The following is a 24,324-nucleotide window of genomic DNA, read 5'->3' on the forward strand; positions in this document are numbered from 1 at the left end:
GGAGGCCCCTGTGAGCCAGAAGCTCAGCACGCCTTGCTGACAGCTGGGAGGGAGGGGCATTAGGTGCCCAATGAGGCCTGAGTCTGTGAGGGGCTGTGCCGGGGTGGGGGGGTTCTGGTCAGAGGAGGAGTCAGTCCCCAGACTGTGTGTCAGCTCAGACAGAGGTACAGAGCCCAGCACAAGTGACCACAGGCGGGAACAGGGCCACAGGGAGGGAGTGTGCTCTGCCCCTCAGGGGGTGACCCCAACTGCCCCCCAGGAGCACCGGGACTTCCCAGACCCTGAAGCCACACTCCCACTTACTGCTTGTGCGGCTGGCAACGGTAGCCTTTTTTTTAGCAACCTCAGCACATGGCTCATCTGTTCGCGACAAGCCAAGAGAAACGGAGCCGCTGCTCGCCCAGGGAGCCTACCCCATTTTATTTCCATAAATACTGCTGTCCTGATGCCACTGGCCCCAGCGTCCCTTAATCCTGGTAACTGCCCCATAGAAGTGGAACCTGAGGCTCAGGGAGTGCGTTGAATATAAAGGCCACCTTTTGTCATACCTTTAGGACATCCTCCAGTGACATTAGTATCGTCCTCATTTTAGGGCCCAAATGGTTGCCACCAGCCTCCTGAGCCTACACCACACTTGCACACGCGCACACTCAGTTCTGACAGCCGCCCTGCCCTGCGGCTGGTGCTTAGGGTCAGGCTCGAGGGCCATCGAGGTTGTGCCTCGGCCCCGCCCCAGGGTCTCCTGGGAAGGGCTTTGGAGGAGGAGGCAAGGAAGCCTTAGAGCCCCAGAAATCACACCGAGGGCCTCGCTGCTCTGGGTGGGCGGAAGCCTCCACTCAGGGCGGCACCAGCAGACCGCAGACAAGCAACGTGTCAGTGTCTAAAAAGGCACACTTCTGCTCAGTCCTGCAGCCCCATAGCTGACCCCTGCCACCACCACCTCACCACCCAGCCACTGGCCTCCCACCCACATTCTGCTCCAGCCTCCCCAGCAGCCACTTCGCAGACTATCCTGGGTCTTCTCAGACGGCCTGTACCAAGCCTCTGGGCTCCCGAAAGCAGCCACACGGGGAGGAAGGTGGGGGCAGGTGCCAGCACCTCTGGGCCTCTGGGCAGGGCACCCCACCCCTGGCACCACAGGGGAGCACATGCGAATGTTGGAGATCTGGTCTCAGACCTGCTTTCTAACTCGGCCTCTGTCTGCTTGCCTGTTAAACAGGGACGACAGCACCAGCTCACCGGAGGGCGTGCTCGATAAAGTGCCCGACACTAGGGCCACTGTCCCAAGGCAGCAGCACACATTTAGGGGCAGCGAGGCAGGGACGGGGCGCTGATCCAAGCCTTTTACGTGCCGACTCCCTCGATCCTTACCACAGGTGGGTGCTGTTACTATTAGTCCCACTGTACTGAAGAGGACGCTGAGGCTGGAGAGGTCAACTACCTCACCCAAGGTCACCTGGCTAGTGAGAGGCGGAGCCTGGCTGGCTGGTCCACACCCCACAGCCCTGCTCTTGCTGTCCTTTGGGTTGGAAACAGGTGTCCATTGGTCTTCACTGGAGTTTCAAGTCAGCTGTGCTTGGAGCTCCTGTGACTGCGGTGCACGTTGCCAGGCCCCGGAGGCTTCAGTGTGAGCCTCAGGGGACCCAGCAATGACACCCTTGCAGTGCACTGTGAACGGCCTTGTGGCTGGAATGGGGGTTGGCTGGTGACTTCTATACTCTCAGTTCTGAAACCACAATCCGAATGTCCACCGACTGACACGTCTGATTGCAAAAATCCCAGGATCCAACCTATGGAGCTTCCAACCTTTTGGGGTTCAACATCCAAGTGTGCTCGAGCTGAAATGCACCCTAAAATGTACCCCTCACCTATGTGAAAGGCACAGCGGCCTCACCAGGCCGGACAGAGAAGAGCCAGGCGCCTTCCCTGCAGAGACCTGGGTCTGACTTCAGGGCAGCCTGGAGCCCCAGGGGCCTGACTATGTGGCTCAGGGTGTTTCCCCAGCAGCCACGGCTACGGCCCACAGGTACGATCGACCCCTCCCCAGGCTGGAGCTGAGGTTCAGGCCTGGGCAAATCTAGGAGGGGCAGGAGTACTCAATGGAAGCCTTACCCTCGGGGACCTTCAGGACAGCTGGGAAAGTGGACAAGCCCAGACCCAGCGTCATCCGGGCTGCAGGTGGGGCCGAACCAGGGTGGGGGCACCGTGCGGCCTATAGATTTCCGAGATGGCAGGACAGTGGCAATCTGGTGTCAAGCTGCTGGCCCAGGGGTCTCCAGTCCCGATTCTGCACACAATAGGTTGTCCCCACAGCGGACACGAGGGAAACTGAGCCACCGCAAACTTCTGGGTTCTGGCTGGCGAGGAGAGTGGAGGGCATGGGACAGGCACTGCCACCCAGCCGCACATTTTAAGAAGCCAGGTCTGCCCTGGACTCTGATGTCTCCCTCCATGGAGGCATCCTTCGAGCCCTGCCCCCATTCTAGAATCCCCTCCAGGAGCTTTCCAGCTGGGGGAAGGACAGTGGGCAGGGGCACTGTGCCTCATCCTGGCCTGAGCCTTCGATCCAGCAGCCTCCCCACTTCTGGCCAGGCTTCCACCCAGGTGGGAGCCTCCAGTTCAGGCAGCTGGGGGTATCGTTCTCCATCCCTTCCCACCCCTCTGGGGCCTGCCTGGCTCTCCCTGTGGGGAACAGAGGGTCCAGCGGGTGCCGACTGTGAGCCAGGCCTGGTCCTGGGCACTGGAGCACTGAGGTGCCTGAGGCCTCGGTCCTGCCCCAGAGAAGTGCCCAGTCTGCACACCCACACAAGTAAGTGCTCAAGTGACCCTCAAACCGAGCTGGAACTCAAGCAAACCAAGGCGTGGTGCCTGCCCTGGCTGGTGTGGCTCAGTGGATTGAGTGCCCACCTACGAGCCAAAGGGTCACTGGTTCTATTCCTAGTCAGGGCACATTTCTGAGTTGCAGGCCAGGCCCCCCCAGTAGAGGGCGCACAAAAGCATGGTGCCTGTAGTAGGACCCCACCCTGCGCCCCTCCCTCTTCCCCAATCCCCCGGGGCTCCTGATGCCTAAGGGGTGCAGATACTCAGAGCAAGGAAAGCCTACTGTTTCCCAAAGGCTCTCATGTGTTAACTAGCAGTTATGGAGCACCTGCTGTATGCACAGCTCTGTTTTGTGTGGAAAACCAAAGATAACTACTACTGAGTCTGGAGGGACAGAGCAGCAGCCACATCACTGATTTACAAGAAGGAAGGGCAGGGACTGAGGAGGTTTGCAGGGAGAAGAGGCTTGATGGATGGAGGAAAACTGCCAGGGCTGGGGCTGAGGGCGAGCAGGGTGTCCGGGAACTGTCCTGGGAGTGTTCGCTGTCGCTGGAGGGAGCAAGAGATCTCGTCTCCTCTTTGCGTCAGACATGGCTGGGATGGCTGGTCCATCGGGCCGTTAGAGACAAGTCCAGAGTGCCAGGGAGTTGGCCAAGGGCACATAGCAGGGAGCAGGCCAAGGTGGGGTGTCCAGGGCAGCATCTTTGGGAAGACCCAGATGGGCCAAGATGGGTCAGGAAGGCCTGTCCTTGGCCTCGGGCTCTTAAGCAAGGAGCCTTCTTTCCCCGTAGGGAAGGTTGCAAAGGTTATTTATACCCAGTCAGGCAGGCCGGTGGGTGGGGCAGGAACTTGAGGCAGGCGCGGTGGCAGGAACGGGCTTACCTGCTTCCCGCCACCGCGGCTGGGCGAGGCGGCCGGGAAGGAGCTGCGCACCACCTGTAGACGGCTGGGCGACCAGCGGACCTACACTTTCAAGGCTGGCTAGGGCCGAAGGGAGCCCGGAAGACGGGGAGAGCAGAACCCAAACTTGGAGAGAGGAGTGACCTGGGGGCCGGGGGCGGAGCCGCGAGCGGCGCGGCGGGAGCGAGCACGAGCACGAGCGGGAGCGCGCTGGCCCAGGAAGCGGAGAGCGCCTCCCACCAGCCCAGGCGAGAGCGCAGAGGGCAGAGGCAGGCTGGGCTGGGGGCTGCCGGCCCTCGACCCCTGCCGTGACCCCCACAGCCGCCAGCCCACTCCCAAGATGATGAAGAGGCAGCTGCATCGCATGCGGCAGCTGGCCCACACGGGCAGCTTGGGACGGTGAGTGTCCACTCCGTTCCTTCCAGTCCCACGCTCACCCCCCCCCCCCCGCACGATCCGAGGGAAGGTGGAGGAGCGGGGGCGGGGAAGGGGGGACTGGAGACAGCTGGACAGCCACCCTCTGACTAACCAGAGCCCTACCACTCTTCCCTCTGAAGGCCACCCCCGCCTCCTAGCTAGAGCAGGAGGGAAAGGTGCAACCTCTTTGGGGAAGGGGCACCTACCGCCCCTGATTGGAGTGGGGTGCGGGGAGGATCAAGGATGCTGAGCCTTCTCTGCCTCCATGGGTATCAGAGTGAACGCTCCTTCCTGGCCTCACTTGTCCTCTCTGTGCAATGGGGACAGTTAACCATCTCTGGTTGTCTGTGGGGAGGGGCGGTCAGGGCCCCAGATCTTGGGGGAGGGAGAGGAGACTGGGTCCTGGCGTGGTGGGAGGGGCCTGTTCCCGCCGGTCCCATTGTGTGCCCCACTCCCCCCAGCCCAGAGACTTGCTTCTCTGTCTTGCTTCTGCTTTCCCAGCCTCAGGTGGAAACATCCCCAGCCTCCCGGTCCCATCCCCAGCCCCTGAGCTGGTGGAGTGGAGGCCGGAAGTTTGGGGAGCGCCCCCAGGCCGCCTTCTCTACTCTTCCCCCTGCGTTGGGAGTTTCCCATCTCTGAGCCCAGGGGAGACCTGGGTCTGGTCTCACACTGAGACTGACTGCCCCTTTATGGGTGGGCCAGGGCAGTCAGGCTGCCTTGCTCTGAGCCTGTGTCCCCATGTCACCCTGGGCAGGGGCCCAGGGTCTGTTCACCCCTGCAGTCCAGCATCCTGTGTGGCTGATGGCCCCAGAGTCTGAGCTCACACACTTCCCGTTCTTGGGGCCAGCCCAGGCCTCCTCTCCTCAAGGCAGCAGTAGAGACAGGCTGGGCCCTGGGGTGCCCCCCCAGTCTCCCCTTTGGTTTCATCCACTCTCTCTCGGGACTCAGCCCTGGGTGGAGGAGGAAAAGCCATGTATCCTATTACCATCCCCATGGAATGTGCTCCAACTGGGATGAGGCAGGCAGCCACCCAGGGCGGGCCCCAACTGGGAGGGGTGCTGGAAGCACCTGGGGTCCAGGCACCCTGTTGGGGGGGTTCCTAAGCTGGGCCGGCTCAACAGAAGCTCTCCCCCCCACCCCATCCCCTTGCAGCACCCCAGAGACTGCTGAGTTCCTGGGTGAGGACCTCCAGCAGGTACGTGCCCAGGCTGGCTGTGGGTGGCAAGGCAGGTCTGTGCAGGCTGTTAGCCCAAGGCCGGGCAGGGACGCCAATTGGGGGCCTCAGTTGAGTCATTCCCCAAGCTGTTGGCCATAGGGTCCCCAAGAGGGGGGGAGAGAAAGGGCAGTGGGAGGGAGGACAGCAACCTCCTGGTATCCATAACCCCCACACCCCATCCCAGGTGGAGCAGCGGCTGGAGCCAGCCAAGCGCGCAGCCCACAGCGTCCACAAGCGACTGCAGGCTTGTCTGCAGGGCCAGAGTGGGGCGGATATGGACAAGCGGGTGGTGAGTAGGTGTCCCAGGGAAGAAGGGGCCTGGCAGGACACCTCTGTCCAATGGGAAATGAGGTTGGAACTGGGTCTCCCTTCCAGTCTGCACCTCTGACCCCAAGCTGGTAAAGACTGCTCTGTTACAAGGTCCCTGGGGACCCTACTCTTGAGGCCCTGTGTCTTCCCCATCCTCTTCCTTACCCCTCCCCCCTCTCTGCACCAACCCCCTGAGCGGAGGTCAGACTTCTGACTGCACCTGAACTTCTCTGTCCAATGCAGGCCCTCTCAACTAGGGCAGTCTGTGAGGGCTTCTCGAAGGAAGTGGCATTGGAGCTGGATTTCTGGTGATACTCACTGGTATTAATCAGCAGGCAGGGTTTATGCAGTTAGTCTGTCGCTAAGATGTGTCAGTGCATTGCCTCACTCAGTGCTGACAGCAGGGCTAGGAGGAGGTTGCCTTTATTAGCACTGGTACAGATGAGGAAACGGAGCCTTACAGAGGTGAAGTGACTCACTCGGGGTCACGCAAGCTAATCAGTGGCAGAACTGAGATTTGAACCCTGATCCATCTGACCAAACCTGGTGCTCTCTGTAACTCTAGGTGGGAATCGGTTTTGGAATCAGTCAATAATTAAGTGTGGCCAGAGCTCCGGGGGAGAGGGGGGGCAGCAGCATTCTCGGAGGTTTGGGTTTCACCGTGGCTGTATCAGCCACACGTGCCCTGGGGCAGGGGTGGGGGCCCACTTCTAGGCCTATTCCCAGCTCTTCTGTCTTCCTTCCAACTGTGCTCTTAGTTTTCCAGGTTGTGATGGCATTTGGTCATTCCTTCCCCCCGCCCCCAATCATGTGGCTTCTGGGAGTGGGAAAGGGGACCCTAGAGGGATAGGAGCTCTTTACATGGTCCCAGGAAGAGGTCACCCCCACCGTGCCTTGTCATCGTTCTGCTTTCACTCTCGCCTGTGACCATGGCCCTCCTGGGTTCCCTGCTCCTCTGTCCATGCCCAGTGCCTCGGTGGGGTTCTGCCCCCAAGGGACACACCAAGAGCCGGTGAAGGGAGGCCTGCGGGGGGGGGGCAGGTGCTCATGCTCACAGCCAGCCCTGCCCTGCCCTGCAGAAGAAGCTTCCCCTCATGGCCCTGTCCACCACGATGGCCGAGAGCTTCAAAGAGCTGGACCCTGATTCCAGCATGGGGTGAGCATGGACGGGGCCTCAGCCTTCCCCTGGACAGGCCAAGGAGGGATCTGGGCCAGAAGGGGGTCCAGGGCAGGGAGGGCAGCCCCATTGGAAGGGTAGCTAGGCTGGGGAGAGTGTCTGGGCTGGGGACAGTGACCTGGTCAGTGAGGACAGGCAGGCCTGGGAGGACATTGAGCTCAGTGAGGATGAAGGAGCCATAAGAAGGGGCAGGAGGTGTTGGGGAGAGAGGAGGCCCCACCCAGCTCCTCCAGGTTGGGGCGAGGGGCTACAGGAGCTGGGCCCATGGTGCTGTGTCCACAGGAAGGCCCTGGAGATGAGCTGTGCCATTCAAAACCAGCTGGCTCGCATCCTAGCTGAGTTTGAGATGAACTTGGAGAAGGACGTCCTGCAGCCTCTCAACAGGCTGAGTGAGGTGACCCTACCTGCTGTCCACTGCTCCCCTGGTCCTTGGCTCCCACCCCCCTGGCCCACTCACCCTCTCCCTCCCCATGCCTGTGCCTAGGAGGAGCTGCCAGCCATCCTCAAGCACAAGAAAAGCTTGCAGAAGCTGGTGTCCGACTGGAATACCCTCAAAAGCAGGTGGGAACCACAGCATCTGAGTGGGGTCCAGGCCGGGGTCAGCCCACAGAGGGGGCCAGACAGCTTCGAGGCCTTTCCCACACTGGGAGGGCACTGGGCACAGAGTGTGTTTGTGCACATGTCTCGTCCTTAAGAACACGTGGTGAGGGTATACGTGAAGGTCCCTCTGTGCATGTGTGTGCATATGCTTATGCCAGCTGGGGGTGACCCCAAAGCCTAAAATAGCCCTAAAAAGTCCTCCCACCCTCTACTCTGCAGTTGGGTGGTTGTGACTTCCAAGCCTACCACCAGGTGGCGCCCCCAAGCCCTCATGGTCTAGGCCACAGTGGAGCTCTGGGATTTGCATCTATAAATCCCAGAATCCCATGTGGTCAGGGATTTGCATCTGTGATTCCCACAATCCTGTGTGGTCAGGCATATGGAGGGGACACCTGATTTTCATGAATGGGGACGGTGACCACCCTACCTTGGGATTGTCCCCAGGCTCAGCCAGGCAGCTAAGAACTCAGGCAGCGGTCAGGGTGGGGGCGGCGGCCCAGGCAGTTACAGCCACACAGCCACGGCCAACAAGGTGGAGACGCTGAAGGAGGAGGAGGAGGAGCTGAAGAGGAAGGTGGAGCAGTGCAAGGTGAGGGGGCACTTGGGGTTGCCCGGATGTGTGGGGGTGGCAGAGGTGGGAGCTGTCTTCTCACAGGTAAGGAAACTGATGCTTACAGAGGTGGTGCCACCTGCTCGGGGCCACATAAGTAGGATGCCGCAGAGCCAGGTGCACTGCAGCCTGGGTGTGTTTGCTGAATGAGTGAGTGAAAGGTGGATGGGTGAATGAATGAATGAATGAATGGTTATGGGGACACAGAGGTGAGGACTAGAAGCCGGAAAAGCCCCTCAGGAATTCAAGGAGGTTCCTGTGGGACATCCCCAAGTGCAAACCTTGGCAGAGAGAAGAGAGCAGGCTGGGACCCCTCACATACAACTTGGGCAAGTCATAACCCCTCTGGGTCCCAGCCTCACTGATAACGGCCCTCCCGGCTTGGTCCCCAAGGATGAATATTTGGCTGACCTGTACCACTTTGCCACCAAGGAAGACACATATGCCAACTACTTCATAAACGTGAGTCATATGCCACCTACTTCATAAACTGCAGCACTGGGCTGCACCCCTCCCGGTGCACAGGGCTGGACACCAGAGACAGAGGGTCTCTCTGAGAGGGAGGGAGAGGTCTGCTCCTGAGGACCCGGAGGGAGGCCAGCTTCCCCCACTTTCCCTGAGGGCGCTCCCTTGTCCCCTCAGCTCATGGAGATTCAGGCCGATTACCATCGCAAGTCTCTGAGCTCTCTGGATGCTGCCCTGGCTGAGCTGAAGGAGAACCACAGCCAAACAGGTGGGGACTCAGGAGGCCCTGACCCTGTACTCGAGACCCCCACATGCTTAGGCATGTGCAGGAGCTGGCACTTTGTCCTAAAAGGCGATAGACAGCCACAGATGTGTTCTGAGCCAGGGAATAGTCAATGAGATCTGTGGTGCAGGGATTGCTCTGGCTGCTGCTGCATGGAGGGTGGAAGGGGGTGGGCAAGGCATCAGAAATGGAGCCAGGAGACCTGTTAGGAGGCAGAAGGGAGGTGATGGTGGCCTGAACTGGGGCGGAAGCAGGGGAAGTGGGCAGATTTGAGAGCTACGTGGGATGACTTCAGGGTGTGAAGTCCGGTGGCTGGGTGGGAGGCAATACTATTGGCCAAAGCAGTGGGCCCTTGATGATGTCTGGGGGGAGCCCCTGGCTGCTCATGGGTGGGAGGACCCTGGTTTGCTAATCTGTCTTGTCCTTGCAGACCCCTCCCCCTCGATGATGGCCGCCCCCTTCTCCAGGGTGTACGGGGTGTCACTGGGAGTTCACCTGCAGGAGCTGGGCCGGGACATCGCCCTGCCCATTGAGGCCTGCGTCCTGATGCTGCTTTCTGAGGGCGTAAAGGAGGAGGTGGGACCCTCTGGGGCAGGTGGGGAGGGAATGTCGGGCCCTCAGCCTGTCCCACACCTCCCCCAGGCTGCCCACCCACCCTCAGAGCACTGGTCCCGGGGCTGTGAATCCGGTGTACTGAGGAACTTCGTTATACCAGGAATCCTGTGAGGGAGCCCTTGGTGGCTCCGTGTCGCAAGGGGAGATGGAGATCAAGAGGCAGACCTGCCCCTGGGCACATGAGAGGGTGGCGGTAGAGCCAGAGACTTGGGTGCAGCCACTGATGCAGGCTGCCCTCACCCGCCCTTCGTGCCTTGGCATTGCCAGTCCTTCGGCTCCTGCCCAAGCACAGACCCCTGGGAGGCAGAACTTCTCAAAGACTGCGGCCCCTCCAGGGTCCTGTGGGACCCCTCCCACTCCTCACCCACGTGTCTCCCCACGACTTTTCTCAGCCCTTCCCAGACACCCCACTTCGTTCCAAATCCAAGACCTTGCCAGCTGAGAGGACCCATGGACACTGGTGTCCCCTCTACCTGCCAGACCTGGGGACATGAGCCAGTGAGGGCCAGCCACCTGCCCCAAACCATGAGTGAGGCAGGGCCTTCGGCTGGGGTGCCCTGTCCCACCCTCCCCTCCGTGACCCTACCTGGTCCCTCTCGCACCGCAGGGCCTCTTCCGTCTTGCCGCTGGGGCCTCGGTGCTGAAGCGCCTCAAGCAGATGATGGCCTCAGACCCACACAGCCTGCAGGAGTTCTGCTCTGACCCCCACGCTGTGGCAGGTGCCTGCTCCCAGGAGCCCAGGGTGGGGGGTCGCCCCCCAAATCTCTGCACCTCTGCTGCCTGAAATGATCCCATGGGTTTGGTTTAAGGCTGATAATCTGCTAAGGGGACAGGGGTCCATAGAGTAGGGTTTGTGACAGATCCGCTGACATATGTGTGCGCTTTTCTGAGAACAAAATCTCTCGCCTTTATCATTTTCTCTGAAGGGCCCACAGCCCAAGAGGGATAGACCTAGACACGTTAGTGTAAACAAGGGCCAGAGGCTCCTGGCAGATGCAGGGAGCTGGGTACTGGGGTAAAGGTGGAGGCTCGGGCTGCATCTGAGCTCATACCACCACCTCAGGTGCCCTCAAGTCCTATCTGCGGGAGCTGCCGGAGCCCCTGATGACCTTTGACCTCTATGACGATTGGATGAGGGCAGCCAGGTGAGGTTGGAGGTAGGGAGTTCTAGGGAGGAGGAGGCTACAGAGGTGCCACCCTGGGCTGGCTCACCAGGTCTGTCCCTGTCCCCAGCTTAAAGGAGCCCGGAGCCCGGCTGGAGGCCCTCCAAGAGGTGTGCAGTCGCCTGCCCCAAGAGAACTTCAATAACCTCAGGTGAGCCCCACGCTGGGCCCCAGGCTCCCGGGAGCCCAGCCCTGCCAGGACTCTGGGGTCTGGGTTTGCGTGCTGCTTCCTTGTCTTAAGCAATATTTCTAAAAACAACGCAGATAGACTAGTCATATTTTTACTTTTTATTATTTTTACTTTAAATGTGGAATGCTTCCCGAATTTGCATGTCATCCTTGCACAGAGGGCCGTGCTGCCATGCTAATTCCAGTATCACTTCAGTTTTAGTGTATGTGCTGCCGCAGCAAGCACTGTACTGCTCATGTTTTTTAATACTGGACGTTGAACTTCATAGGTACCTTGAACCTTTGAAGCCACACCACCTGGCTTCACATCCCACCTCTGCCGTTGTGTGGCCCTGAGCAGGTGAATCGACCTCTCTGTACCTTGGCTAGACAATTCGGAGCATAACAATGCCTGTCCCACGGGGTGCTGGGCGAGTCTCAAGTTAGCTCAGTGCCTGACACGTAGGTGGCACTCAGTATGTCAGCTGACTTAATGATTACAAATATTAAGCCAGCCTATGTGCTGTCCTGACCACCTTTTGGAAACCCCAAGCCAGGAAAGTCTCAGGTCTCAGGAGCATGGATGCGCGGCTGTGGCCCGATGCCCCGCCCTTGGCCCAAGCCCCGCTCCTTCCTCCGCAGGTACCTGATGAAGTTCCTGGCCCGTCTGGCTGAGGAGCAAGAGGTGAACAAGATGACGCCCAGCAACATCGCCATCGTCCTGGGGCCCAACCTGCTGTGGCCCCCTGAGAAAGAGGGGTGAGCAGAGGTGGCAGTCTCCAAACCAACTGCCTGTTTTTTATCTTTCTCCCGGGCCTCGGTTTCCTCATCCTTGGATGGGTTGAGCAGCTCCTGTTCTCAAGGCTGCCATGAAGGGCAGCCCAAAGGGATCATGGACCCCACAGGGCTTTAGAGATAGCATTCTGGGTAATGGGGTGCTTGGAAGGCTGGGAGCCCAAGGTCTGGTTCTAGCACCTTCCAGCCATGGGCCTGAGGAAGTCACTCTCTCCGCCTCCATTTCCTCATCTGTAAATCAGAAATCATATAAAATCCGAGGACTTTTGCTTTGAGAATTAATTGAGAGAATGAAGGGAAGCAGGCTTTATAAATGGCAAAGCGCTGTCCTGGGCGAGGGGCCATTCCTGCTCCCTGGACGTGGACCACCAAAGGGTGCCGTTCATTCTCTGAGTGCAGTTACCCGGTAGAGGCTGCCTGGATCCAGCCCTGAGGGGAAAGGCACCATGACCCATGGGTGACGCCTTTCGTGCTCGAAGGGAGGGAAAAAATTGATGTGAGAGCGGTGTGTTTGCCGTCCACGGTGCCTGTGAGCTTTTGATAACAGGGACCTGGTGTGATTGATTGGTCCCTGTGTTCCCAGTGGCCAGTACAGGGCCGGGGAGAGTGGGGGCCACTGCGACTTTGTTTGGTGGTGACTCACGTCCACTCCTTTCTGTCCCAGGGACCAGGCGCAGCTGGACGCGGCCTCGGTGTCGTCCATTCAGGTGGTGGGCGTGGTGGAGGCTCTGATACAGAGCGCAGACACCCTCTTCCCCGAAGGTGAAGCTCCTGCCTGTGTGCGCACACCCCTTCCTGCCCCCTGTGCCTGACTCCGTGCCCTCAGACCAGCCTCAGTGCCCGGCAGCACCGTGCCTCCCCACAGGGCCCAGAGGAAATGGCTTCTCCACTTTGCGTCTCGGTGTCCCCTCTGTAAAATGGGGGTGCTCCTGCCCGAGTCGGGGGTTGCTGTGAGGCTCCTGTGGGAAGGTGAAACATGGCCCAGATGGTGTTGCAGAAGAGGAAGAGCAGTCCTGGCGCTGGCCCCCGGTAGGGAGGCCAGCAGAGCCCGGAAGCAAGGCCTGCTCCCTTCGATCCGCAGATGTCAACTTCAACGTGTCAGGCCTGTTCTCGGCCCTGGTCCCCCAGGACAAGGTCGGTGACAAGCCAGCCTCCGAGGAGCTTCCGACCATGGCCACGCCTGCCCCGGCCCCGGCCCTGGGCCCCGCCCCCGCCCCAGCCTCAGCCCCTGCCCTGGCCTCAGTAGCTACCAAGGAAAGGTAAGGACCCATGGGTAAGAACGGCCCCCTGTCCGGACCCCACAATGCCCAGCCCGAGACACCATCTCAGGGCTTCCAACAGCACGTCGGGAAGTGGCAGGATTGTATTTTCCTCCCAAATGCCAGGTTTCCCGGTTTGCAGCGGGTGGGGTGGGGGCTCTACGGTGACGGCCCCCTCAGCCTCTGATGCGTTTCCTCTTCTGTTGTGTGGCTGTTTCCTGAGCACCAACCATAGCAAGCTCTGAGGCCGATGGTTGTCCAGGGCATCCCCTCCGTCCCGTGTCCACTGTCTGGTTCTAGTGGCCAGAACATCTCGGAGAGATCACAAGGAGGCTGAGAGTTGGGGCGGCTGTTCCACTTTCTGTCCCGCACCCTGGCCCCATCAGGGACCATGGACACTGTCACAGGATCACACAGCCAACAGGGGCTCTGTGGGTGCAAACCCTAGCCAATGCCAGAGTGTTTGGGGGGCAGGGGGCAGCCCTGGGGACAGATCCCATGCCCAGCCACAAGGTGGATGACCCAGACTCAACCTGTTGGCTGGGAATCTCCCAAAGATTCCAGGAGATGTCTGGCAGGTGGCCAAGCTTGACCCTGACCCTCTCCTTCCCTCACAGGACAGAGTCCGAGGCGCCTCCCAGACCAGCCTCCCCCAAGGTCAGCAGGAGCCCCCCAGAGGCAGCCACGCCAGCAGAGGACACGGCTCGGAAGAGTGAGCTGGCTGTGGGAGGACTGGGGGCAGGGTGGGCGGGGGTGGGTGGGGGTGGGCAGTCCAGACCATCCCGTGTGTTCAGGCAGCCAGGGGAGGCCCCCACACTCCAGCTGTGTGACCTTGGCCCAGTGATGTCACCTGCTTGCCTCAGCTTCCCCCTCTGTGGACAATAAGTGCACCTGCCTTGTAGGGCTGTTTAGAGGATCAGATGCTGCCTCCTGGCTCAGGCTGCCATGTAAGGGTCGGCCAGCGTGAGTGAACGCGGGGGGCAATGGGATTTAGTTCCTCAAGAAGCCCAAAGGTCACAGTGAGGAGGGAGGTCAGAGTCTTCAAAGGGCAATGAGGGAGGGGAGGCGGCAGGGCTGCGGGCGGGGGCGGGGGCCTTTGGAGCACTCACCTGTTGAGCTGCCCGAAAGCCAGGTAGACGGAAGGCTGAGGGTTCAGGTGCAGAGTCTGCCTGAGTGACTTGGGTGGGGCATCTCTGAGCCTGGGTGGGGTAGTTCTGGTGGGCTTCTAAAAGGAGGTGAGCGAGACCCGAGCCTCGGGGGAATGGGTAGCGTTTCCTCACTTGACAGGAATGTGCTGAACACCTACTCTGTGTCCAGCCCTGTGCTAGCCACCTGCACGTACGATAGCCACACGCAGATCACGTTCTAGTGGGGGAGACAGGCAAAATAATGCCGAGAGGCCTGGGTGATGAGGACCAGCTGTGGGAACTGTGTTCCAGCAAAAGGAACAGCAGGTGCAGAGGTCCTGAGATGCAACCAAGCGTGGTGGCTTTGCCACAGGCTCTGTGGACACCTCACTGCCCCTTTCCTTCCTCTACAGCCAAACGCCCGGCACCAGCCCGACCCACCATGCCACCCCCCCAGGTCTCCGGCACCCGCTCCTCGTCTCCAGCCCCACCCCTGCCCCCTGGCCCTGGCAGCCCTGTAGCTCCCCGAGCTCTGCCCCGCCGTCTGGTTGGCAGCAACCTCCGGGCCCCCACAGTGCCACCCCCATTGCCCCCAATGCCCCCTCAGCCTGCCCGGCGCCAGAGCCTGCGCTTACCAGCCTCCCCCAGCCAGACTTCCCCAGGTTCAGCCTCCCCCAGCCCAGTCTCTCTGAGCACGCCTGAGCAGGTGGACCTGGGGGTGGCCACAGAGGATGGAGGGGCCCCTGAGGCTGTAGGCAGGGCTCCCACTCCCACAATTGTGCCCCCTCAGCCTCAGCCCAGGAGCGTTGCCTCAGAGACCAACTGAGCTGGTGGCTCCTCCCTGACAGCCCTCAGTGTCCCTTCCCTCCCACCTGGTCCTCCCAGGACATAGCCCTCACCCCTTTGCCCACAGCCTTCACCTCTAAGTGCCTTGGTGCCCGCTGGGTCGGCCCCCATGGCAGGGAGGACTCAGGCCAGTTCTCTACTTCCAGTCCTTTTCTTTTTGGGTTTACCCTGGACTTGGGGTGCTCAGCCAACTCTGTGCTCTCTGGCAAGGTCCCAGGGGAGCCACCCGGAGGAAGGAGAGTGTGCCTGCTCCTACAGGACTTTGTTCTTTCCCTTGCCAACATATTTTTTTTGTAAGGCAGGTAAATTATTTTGGACAAAACTGGAGCAGCTGCCCAAAAGATAGCTTTATTTTCTGTACTCAAAATAAAGGGGGAAAACTGCCTATTCTCTGCCTCTTTTCCTTCTTCCTATCTGAAATGATAACAGCCGAAGTTTTTAGGCACCTACTGTAGGCCACACACTGCTTTTCTGCTCAAGATTTCCATTTAGTCCTCTCCCTGGCGAGGAAATCCCACGACCTCTTATAGGTGAGTAGATCAAAGCTGAGAACAGGACCTGCCAAGGTCACATGGTGAGTGAGGCATGGACCTGGGATTAGGACCCTGGTCTGACTGCTTCTGGGACGTGGGCTTGGGCCTGGGCCTCATCCCAGGCGATTAACTTAAGTTCTTGGTGTTCTGGGCTCCTGATCCTGGAAGCTGGGTAACAACTCCCACTGCAGAAGTGTTCTGGTGATTAAAGGGGACTCCTATAAAGACCCGGTACCATTCTTGCACACAAAAGTACCCAATAAGTGATGGCTGCCTCTGATGCCAGGTCCCCCAGTCTGCTCCCTGAGAAGCAGGGGTGGGCCCGTCTACAAACCGTCCCTGAGGCTGCTCTGCCAGACCCTGGGCTAGGTTCCCGACTCAGCCCTACACCCAAGTTGCTCCTGGGAACAGGCAGGCAGAACTGATGGCTGGAATCAAGTGTCAAGACTACTGGGAGCTCCTATTGGCCTAGTTAGGGTAAAACCATCTAACCCAGAGTAGTGATGTGTGTCTGGAGGGCGGAGATCAAGGAAAGCTTCCTGGAAGAGGGGGAGTCTTTCAGGAACAGTCCAGGTGAAAAGGGGGAAGGAGGAAGGACGTTCCAAGCCATGGGAACCAACTACGCACCGTGGAAACTCCAGGATATTGGGGAACAGAAAGTGTCTCCACTCAAAGCCTGGATTACAGGAGACTCTGAAGCTCCAGGTGCCCCTGGAAGTCCCATGGATCTTCCGAGCCTTCTCGGAGGTGGGCAGGCAGCCTCAGGATGGTGACACATCTCTCCCCAAGAGGGAGCCTAGGCAGCAGGGTCACCCCTCACTGTCCTGGGCAGCTGGCCACTGATGCTCCGGCTCCTTCCCTCCCCGGGGTGCTTGGTGACAAGGCTATCTCTAGCCCAGTGCCTCTCCACCCTGACCTCACAGTATAATCCTTGGTAATTATAGACAAAGACACCCCCAAAATGCCAGGCTACACCCAAAACAATTAAAGTAGAATCTCTAGGGTCCTACCACACATTGGTATTTTGAAAACCATTTGTCAAAAGTCATCAAACTTTACACTTGGGATGTATACATCTTACTGCATGTAAATTTTATATCTAAAAATAATGAGTGCTCCACCAGGCTCTCCAGTGCAGTGAGGTAGAAAACCACTGGTGTAGGCCACGGGCACCAGCGCTCAGGAGGACCCATGCACCACTCTCCTTATCATACCCACAGGCTTCTCGGGACTTCGTTCACACCTGGAGCACCCACCGTTCAGAGGGCAGGGAGATTTGACCCAAAGACAGCATGTCCCTTAGCATCTGTTTTCTTCTCAGCAACCAGCTCTTCTAAGCTTCTGATTGGCTAGGGACGGCAGGGCGGCTCTTCTCGCCACGGTTTTTTTTCTCGTAACTCATTATTGGTCAAAAAAAGCATCAGTCTCCCAGGCTCCACCCTGTAAGAGGGTATTTGGAGTTAAAACTCAGCAGCGATTGGCCCAGAAGAGCCCGTAGGCGAGGCAAAGGATCAAGAGAGCTCTTCATTGGTCTTCTCTCCTTAGTGCGAACCTCGATTCCACCCTTTTCTTCAATTTCAATTTGCTCTCGGCCTCCTTTCCAAGGTTTTCGCCTCTATTGGCCGCAGGCCAGGTCGTAACCCCGCCCCCCGGCCTTTTTGGCGCGCCAATTGGTAGGTGCCGGGCACCAGCGGGTTGCGGGCGAGCGCTCCGTGCCCGCGGAGAGGAAGCGGTGCGTCGCGGGCGTGCGGGCAGCCAGCTGGCTGCATGGCGCGCTGCGAGCGGCTACGCGGCGCGGCCCTGCGCGACGTGCTGGGCCGGTCGCAGGGGGTCCTGTTCGACTGCGACGGGGTGTTGTGGAACGGCGAGCGCGCCGTGCCGGGAGCCCCAGAGCTGGTGGAGCGGCTGGCGCGTGCCGGCAAGGAGGCGTTGTTCGTGAGCAACAACAGCCGGCGCGCGCGGCCGGAGCTGGCTCTCCGCTTTGCGCGCCTCGGCTTCGGGGGGCTGCGCGCCGAGCAAGTCTTCAGCTCCGCAGTGTGCGCCGCGCGTTTGCTTCGCCAGCGCCTGCCCGGGCCGCCAGACGCGCCGGACGCAGTGTTCGTGCTGGGTGGCGAGGGGCTACGCGCCGAGCTGCGCGCCGCGGGGCTGCGCTTGGCCGGGGACCCCGGCGAAGACCCGGGCGCGGCCCCGCGCGTGCGTGCCGTGCTCGTGGGCTACGACGAGCACTTTTCCTTCTCCAAGCTGAGTGAGGCGTGCGCGCACCTGCGGAACCCCGACTGCCTGCTGGTGGCCACCGACCGCGACCCGTGGCACCCGCTCAGCGACGGCAGCCGGACCCCTGGTGAGCGCGGGGGTGGCTAGGAAAGCGAGGTGGCAAGAGGCAACCTGGAGGTGAGGGTCGGTGAATGGGGCGTCTCCAGATGACAGATAGGGATCCGGAGGGTTGCTAGCGCGGCTACCACCCAGCAAAACCGCAGGGTGCTTTTGTGTCAAGGTCTGGTAATTCTTGCAGCCGCCTCACGGCGAGGGGCAGCACTGGTGTCCCCAGTGGACAGATAGGGAAACCGAGGCCCATGATGGCCCTTGGGAACGCAGGCGGAATCCAGGCTCCCCTGCTCCCAGCCCTAACCTTCCTGAACCGGCCTGAAGGACTCATGTCTTTTTGTCTCTCTCGCTGTTGGGGTGAGGTCGGATATTTGGGAACAAAGCCTGGAAGGGGCGCTTTCCTGTGGAAGAGTTGGAATACCACGTCGGCAGGCGGTAGGCAGCCGTGCTGGAGCACAGGTGTTGGAGTTTGACCTGAGTCCATTTGCAGCTCCAGGGCTCTGTAATCTTGTTACGTTACATAACCTCAGAGCATCCGTGTGCTGGCTGTTAAAAATGGGAACGCCAGCAGGCCAGTGTCATCAGTGTGGACAGCAGTCTGTGTGCTTAGGAGCTCAAATGGTGTGGGCTGTACCCAGAACCCTGTCGTTGTAACACTTGATATCCATTCTTAATTAGTTGCCAAATTACTCTGGAGATGGGTAATTACCCATTTCTCAGTTAAAGGAACTGAGGCTGAGAGAACAGAAGTGAGCTGCCCAAGAGTACAGGGACCAGAACTTGCATCTTGTAGCCACCCAGCCCCGGCCTCCTCCATCCAAGGCACTCTTCACTGCTGTTGTCTGGGTGCTCAGCCCTGCAGAGGAAGCAGGAAAAGGTGGAGGCTGCTACATCTTGGAGGGTTCGAGTTAGACAAGAGCAGATGGTAATGGAGGCTAACTGACAGTAATGTGTGTGTGTGAACATGTTAGTACTCCAGTCGGCAGGCTGGGGGCAGGGACAGGTGTCCCATCAGTCCATCCTTGCTGATGACTGACCCAGACAGTTGTTAATACCAAATACTGGTGGGGCTGGGTGGTACTCTTTGAGAATTAGACACGGTATTATGGTGCGGTGGCAGGGAAAGACTAGAGTTTAGGGGATCTGGGAAGGCTTTCTGGAGGAGACATCTTGCAGAACCAGAGGATGAACATGGAACGGGGCTTGGGCCATGGCAGAACCAGTTCCAGTCTGGGAATCTATAGTTCCAGGCCTGTCCTAGCTTTGTTGCATCCCTACTTGCTGCATGACCACTTCCGCCTCAGTTTTCCCATAAACCCAAGGTAGGGGCTCCGCAGCTGCAGCAGCTCCTGCCTCCCTGGGCCTGCTGTGAAAAGTGAGTTTCTCCCTGGAGGCCTCAGAATTCAGGTGGAGGCAGTGGGTGAAGAGGCCTGCAGGACTCAGGAGCGAGCGGTAGAGCCCCAGAGAGACCAGGCCCCGCCCATCCTGTCCCTTCTGCCTCAGCACCCACTGGGCTGTGTCTGCAGCCCTGCTGGTCATTCCTACAGCCTGGAGGGGGAGGCAGAGGCTCAGCAAATGCAGAAATACAGTGCTGCTGTCCTATTTGTACCCTGAATGGTGCAGCTTTGAGACAGGGGCATGCAAGTGTTAATGAAGATCTCCATTATGCATCAAATCTGAAATCATGCAAATCTCTCACCCCAATTTCCCCTCCCCCTGCAGTCCTCCTAAATTGTATGTTTATTTTGTAACCATATGGTAGCCACTTGTGCTGGCAAATGGAAATGCCTGCTTAGGTATATGCCACCGTCAAAACATGCGACAGTCTGAGGTTATAGGATGTTGAGAGAAGGGGGTCGTGGTGATTTGAGAGTGGAAGTGAGCTCTTCATTGTGCTCACTGCTCTGTCCCAGGGCCTAGCAGTGCCCGGTGTCTCCTTGGGCCTCAGTAAATAGTAGCTGAGTGGATGACACGGGACATGGAGGCCACGGGTGATCAGCCCTTTCCCAGTGGGAAAGGAAGGGGCTGACAGCTGAGAACTTCCTTCAGCCCAGAGAAACACTCTGGGGTGACTCAGTTGAGCCCTTTGTAACCTAGGACTCTCACCAAAAGGGCACATGGCTTTTCTTTCCTCCTCAGTTCTTATGAAAACAAGTGGGCGAGTTCTCAGTCAGATGTCAGGGAGAACCTCCCGGTGGTATTGCTCTGAGCCAGCACTGCCCTGGTCCTGTGACACGGGGGAAGTCCTCCTTTGTGTCGGGGGCCACCTCCCCCCCCACCCGGAGCCTTTGTCTTAACTACGCTGTGAGAAGGGAGATATGAGGCCAGAGCACCCGGGGTCCAACCAGCGGTGTGCTGACAAACGTGTAGTGATTCAGGGAGCCCTGTTTTATATCATTTGCCAGTGTCTGTGTGTAAAATACCCGCCACTATGGCAGGTTTTTAAGCTACCGATGTGAAATCACTGAACATGGAATAGTGAAGATGTGTGCCTGCCATTATAGTATTTCCATTGGTTCAGCCAGAACTCATCATATAAGTGGACTTTACATGTGGCTTTGTTTCACCACCAGCTCACTGAATTCCTGAAAAATGACACCCTCAACACTCCCAAATGAGCGAGGGCTGGCCCAGCACACAAGTGGGCCATACCCGCCTGAATGCAGCATATCTGTCACTTTTTAAGCTGTGCAGCCCTGGACAAGTAACTTAACATCACTGAGCATCAACTTTCTGGTCTGTAAAATGGGCTTCCGTGAGCACCCAGCACAGCCCCTGGCACTCAGAATGTGCTTAGTAGATTATGATTATCATCATCTGTTCAGGGACAATAGTGTGAAGGCAGAACATTCTGGCACAAAGAGGTGCCTGGGGGACAGGCACAGTGGACCTATTGTGTGGGGCAGATGGTCAAGAGTCAGAACTGCCCTCCCCTTGTTGAACGCTTGGTCATGGCCCACAATTTTGGGTATTGTAGTTCCTGTGGCCACAGACACCTCCAAGCATGTAGCTTTTTGTCTCCAGCCTGAATTCTCTTCCTTCGACCGCCGTCCGGGCGGAGGCCGACTGGGTCACAGGTGCAAACGTTGCTGTGCCCTGCTGTGCTCCAGACGGGACACCCCCGTGAGAAAAGCACCACATGAGGGGCGGGGAGACTGCAACACAGGGGTTAAACGGCTGCCAGAGAAAGGTGGGGGTGGAGCCTGAATGTGGGTGTCTGGGGCAGGGCCTGGACCCCTCACCACTCCAGTGAGATTTGGAAGTAGGCCTTCGGCCTCCATGTGCCAGGCTCTGACTGACTGTCGTCTCCCTGCAGGCACCGGAAGCCTGGCTGCCGCGGTGGAGACAGCCTCGGGACGCCAGGCCCTGGTGGTGGGCAAGCCCAGCCCTTACATGTTCGAGTGCATCTCAGAACACTTCAGCGTGGACCCCGCCCGCATGCTCATGGTGGGCGACCGCCTGGAGACCGACATCCTCTTTGGCCACCGCTGTGGCATGACCACCGTGCTCACGCTCACGGGTGTCTCTCGCCTGGAGGAGGCCCGGGCCTACCTGGCAGCCGGCCAGCAGGACCTGGTGCCCCATTACTATGTGGAGAGCGTCGCGGACTTAATGGAAGGGCTGGAGCACTGAGGCCACCTGACCTGCACCCACAGCCCCGCCCTTCCCCACCCTGATCCCATAGATGGAGGTGATGGAGGTGCAGGTGATGGGCCGGCAGCTGCATTGAGTGCCACTGGCTCTCCAGCCCCAGTCCCTACACCCTGGTGGGGCTGGGACCCAGGGAAGGTTTTAGGGCCCTTATACCCCTTCCCAGGGTGGCAGAGCACTCTTTGCCATGCCAGAAGCTGCCCCCCTTGCCCCACTGGTTTGCCCACTGGTTTACCCAGCCAAGGTGGCCTTTTGTCCTGCCCTGTGACCGCCCCTTGTTGAAATCTGCACCCTCATGTCACTGAAGATTTCCCCCAACCCTGAGCCCTTAACTCCCTCACCCCTCCCTGGGGCCTCTAGAACTCTACCTACTCCCCAGGTCCTGGCCTTGGGTTCCTGCTGGCCAATCAGAAGTCTAGGTAACCACAAACCACTGTTGTCCTGAGCCCTGAATGGACCAATCAAAAGGCTAAGTCATAGTGATTCACTGATGTTGGGTTCTGAGTGGACCAGCTGGGAACGTACGTGACAGTGACCCTTTCATGTCCTAGATCCTGGGCAGACCAGCCAGGACAGCAGGAAGTGGCTCGCTGGTCTTGTAGATCCTGAATAGGACAGAAGGAGGCAGTGGCCTCTTGACAACCTGGGCCTCACGGGGTGAGCTAGGGTCCAGGTTTCTGTAAGTAAGGCCCACGCACTGAAGGCAGCCCTCTACCACAGCTGCCGTCCACGGGGCCACTCGATGGCTCTGGGGCCACCGGAGCCGAGCGCCCTGCCTTCCCCCAGTCATGGTACCAGCCGGTGTTGATGGTGGCAACAGCTCAGCATGGAGGCCTTTGTGTCCCTCCCTGTGCGGTCAGTGTTTGTCGTGCCACTCCCCCTCCATGCCCATCCGGGCTCTCTATTTATTATTGTGTGCCAGTGGGGGTGGGGCCGGGCCTCCCCTGCTGCCTCCACCCTGTTGTAACCAGCCCTCCGTGCTGAATAAAGTGCGAGTGGGATTGCCTGTGTGGGCTGGAGTCTGTCCTCCGCAGCGGGGGCGGAGCCGCCACAGCCCACCCCTGCTGGAGAGATCCACCCCAGTCCCCAGGTGTTCTGTCTGCACAAGTACCTAACCGGGCCACACGCTGTCCCGCACTGAGTCTTTATATGTAGCGACTGGTGTCAGAACCCTGCTCAGAAAACCCCACCAGCCTGCATCCCTCACCCCACTTTAGGAAGAAGATACTCGGGGAATAAAAATCGGGAAGGCAGTTCGAACTCCCCCACGGGTGGGCAAGGGCGGGCGCACACCTGTGAAGCGTCATCACCTTAGGCAGGACTTGAATTTGTGTTGGCTGACTCCGGGGGGCTGCACCCCTTCTCTGGAGAGGAGGGGGAGCGGGGGTCGTTCCCCAGCCTGCAGGACCCCTCCTTGCACATCTTCCACACTCAGCACTGTGTGACCACCCTGCTGGGCCTGAGCCTCTCCTGGCTGGGCATGTATCACCGCCTCCCAGGCACCCAGTGCAGAGGGCAGGCACGGCTGTCAGCTGGCCCTGGGGCAGCCCAGATCGGCCTATGGGGCAATGCCTCGACTGTTCCAGGCCTGGCTGTCACCGAGTTACTTGTCACTTGAGCTTGCACAAGCCCCTTCGCACTCAGCATGCGTCCTCATTCTTAGAGTGAGGGGTGGGTCTGGGAGGTCTCTGGGAATTCTCTGCAATGTGATTCTTCTCCGGGAGAGGGATGCTTGACCCAGTCTCGTGGCATCATGAAGTCAGCAGATTGCATGCGTGGAGACCCGGGGCTGAGATGGAAACAGCTTAGCCTGGCCAAGGCGTGAGGAAGTTTAGGGCTGCCCCTTCGAGGCTGTCTGGCGTCCTCCAGGTTTGTCCCTCTGCTGTGCTGTGTCTGAAATAGTGGACAGCTCTCCTCCAACCAGCATCTTGGGCAGACTTCTTGGTCTGGCTTGGGGCCTCTCCTCATCTGTCTTAGAACCTGGGCCCAAGGAGACAGAGCACAGCCATTGGCCAGCCTGAGTCACATGCCCCCACCCCCACCCAGGGGAAGGCAGTACTTGCCTCCCTGGCCTCACTCGGACCTAGCAGCTGCTGCCCAACTTTCTGTCTCACAGAACCCTGATTTCCTTCAGGGTAGTGCTTGGGGACATGTGAGTCAGAGCAGGGTGGACATCCCAGCCCCAGGAAGTGAATCTTGATTTAAGGCTTGAATCTAAGCCAGTCACGGCTGCTTGATTGCACCTAGCCTGTGATTGGGTTAGCCATGGACTTGCGATGCACTTTTTTGTTTGTTTGTTCATTTTTGATTTGTGTTTGTCTGTCTTTGTTGTTTTGTGATACACTTCCTACCACTAAAACATGAGGGGAGGTCCCAGGAATGTTGGCCTCACTTTTAAAGCAGGATGTGGAGTAGGGACTCACTCTTCTGGCTTTGGGTATAGAAGCCATTGCAGCCATTCTGTGATCACGAGGTGTGACCAACGTATTTCCCAGCTTCGTGATTGCAGAGCAAAAAAAAAAAAAAAGATGGGAAGAACTTGCTGGAGTTATTTCCTCCTCGACTTTCAGTTTAGAAAAGTTGCAAACCCACAGAAAAAGTGCAAGAATGGTGCAACGAACACCCTCCACTCGATTCCCAGTTGATGTTTCAGGGCGCTGACACTGCTTGTCCACAAAAACGAAACCACTTCGCCCCGCACCCCTGCTTTCAGTGGTTTCCTCGTTTGCCTTCGCCTTGTGTCGACTTCTTTCTTGGTGACCACAGACCTTAGAGGTACTTTCTGTTGCCCCTGAGTAATTTTTCCCTTTGGGGGCAGCTTTGAGGCTGGTGACCCAAGCTCAGACTCACTGAAATCAGCGTGGTCTAGCATCACAGTGCCACCCACCACTCTCCTGATCTCATTTTATGTGTCACCAATAATCATAACCGTGGGATGACATATTGTGCCTTTTTTGCATTTCCTCATTCGTCCAGTAAGCCAGCCCCCCCAAAGGTTAGAGCCATCTCTAAATTCTGCTTGTCACTTTCATGGTAGGCAAAGCT

The 24,324-nt window shown here is 58.8% G+C and overlaps 2 protein-coding genes and 1 pseudogene across 2 annotated transcripts; 2 read left to right on the forward strand and 1 right to left on the reverse strand.

The window, feature by feature from the left end:
* Window positions 1–4,060: 4,060 nt before the first annotated feature.
* On the forward strand, window positions 4,061–15,157 carry SH3BP1 (SH3 domain binding protein 1). The gene is made up of 18 exons (XM_037068554.1): window positions 4,061–4,119; window positions 5,290–5,332; window positions 5,538–5,642; window positions 6,742–6,818; window positions 7,122–7,233; window positions 7,324–7,400; window positions 7,884–8,028; window positions 8,443–8,511; window positions 8,692–8,782; window positions 9,228–9,373; window positions 10,020–10,131; window positions 10,476–10,557; window positions 10,646–10,726; window positions 11,386–11,502; window positions 12,203–12,300; window positions 12,620–12,797; window positions 13,415–13,509; window positions 14,338–15,157. The coding sequence occupies exons 1-18, from the start codon at window positions 4,061–4,063 to the stop codon at window positions 14,748–14,750; spliced, it is 2,100 nt and encodes a 699-aa protein (XP_036924449.1). The 3' UTR covers window positions 14,751–15,157.
* On the reverse strand, window positions 10,878–10,990 carry LOC119002580 (uncharacterized; annotated as a pseudogene).
* A 1,759-nt stretch (window positions 15,158–16,916) lies between the features above and the next one.
* On the forward strand, window positions 16,917–22,283 carry PDXP (pyridoxal phosphatase). The gene is made up of 2 exons (XM_037068280.1): window positions 16,917–17,644; window positions 20,945–22,283. Exons 1-2 carry the CDS (start codon window positions 17,071–17,073, stop codon window positions 21,259–21,261), a joined length of 891 nt encoding a protein of 296 aa, XP_036924175.1. The 5' UTR covers window positions 16,917–17,070; the 3' UTR covers window positions 21,262–22,283.
* Window positions 22,284–24,324: the final 2,041 nt, after the last annotated feature.

This window comes from Sturnira hondurensis, unplaced genomic scaffold (genome assembly GCF_014824575.4).
Source record: "Sturnira hondurensis isolate 20B ecotype Veracruz unplaced genomic scaffold, ASM1482457v3 Scaffold0017436, whole genome shotgun sequence".
NCBI classification, from domain to species: domain Eukaryota; kingdom Metazoa; phylum Chordata; class Mammalia; order Chiroptera; family Phyllostomidae; genus Sturnira; species Sturnira hondurensis.

Bases quoted from the DNA above. Each gene is read 5' to 3' on its own strand.
- SH3BP1 (XM_037068554.1), top strand. From the start codon at position 4,061: ATGATGAAGAGGCAGCTGCATCGCATGCGGCAGCTGGCCCACACGGGC. The intron at 5,643-6,741 runs GTGAGTAGGTGT...CCTGCCCTGCAG, and splicing joins CGGATATGGACAAGCGGGTG to AAGAAGCTTCCCCTCATGGC. The intron at 9,374-10,019 runs GTGGGACCCTCT...CTCGCACCGCAG, and splicing joins CTGAGGGCGTAAAGGAGGAG to GGCCTCTTCCGTCTTGCCGC.
- PDXP (XM_037068280.1), top strand. From the start codon at position 17,071: ATGGCGCGCTGCGAGCGGCTACGCGGCGCGGCCCTGCGCGACGTGCTG. The intron at 17,645-20,944 runs GTGAGCGCGGGG...GTCTCCCTGCAG, and splicing joins CGACGGCAGCCGGACCCCTG to GCACCGGAAGCCTGGCTGCC.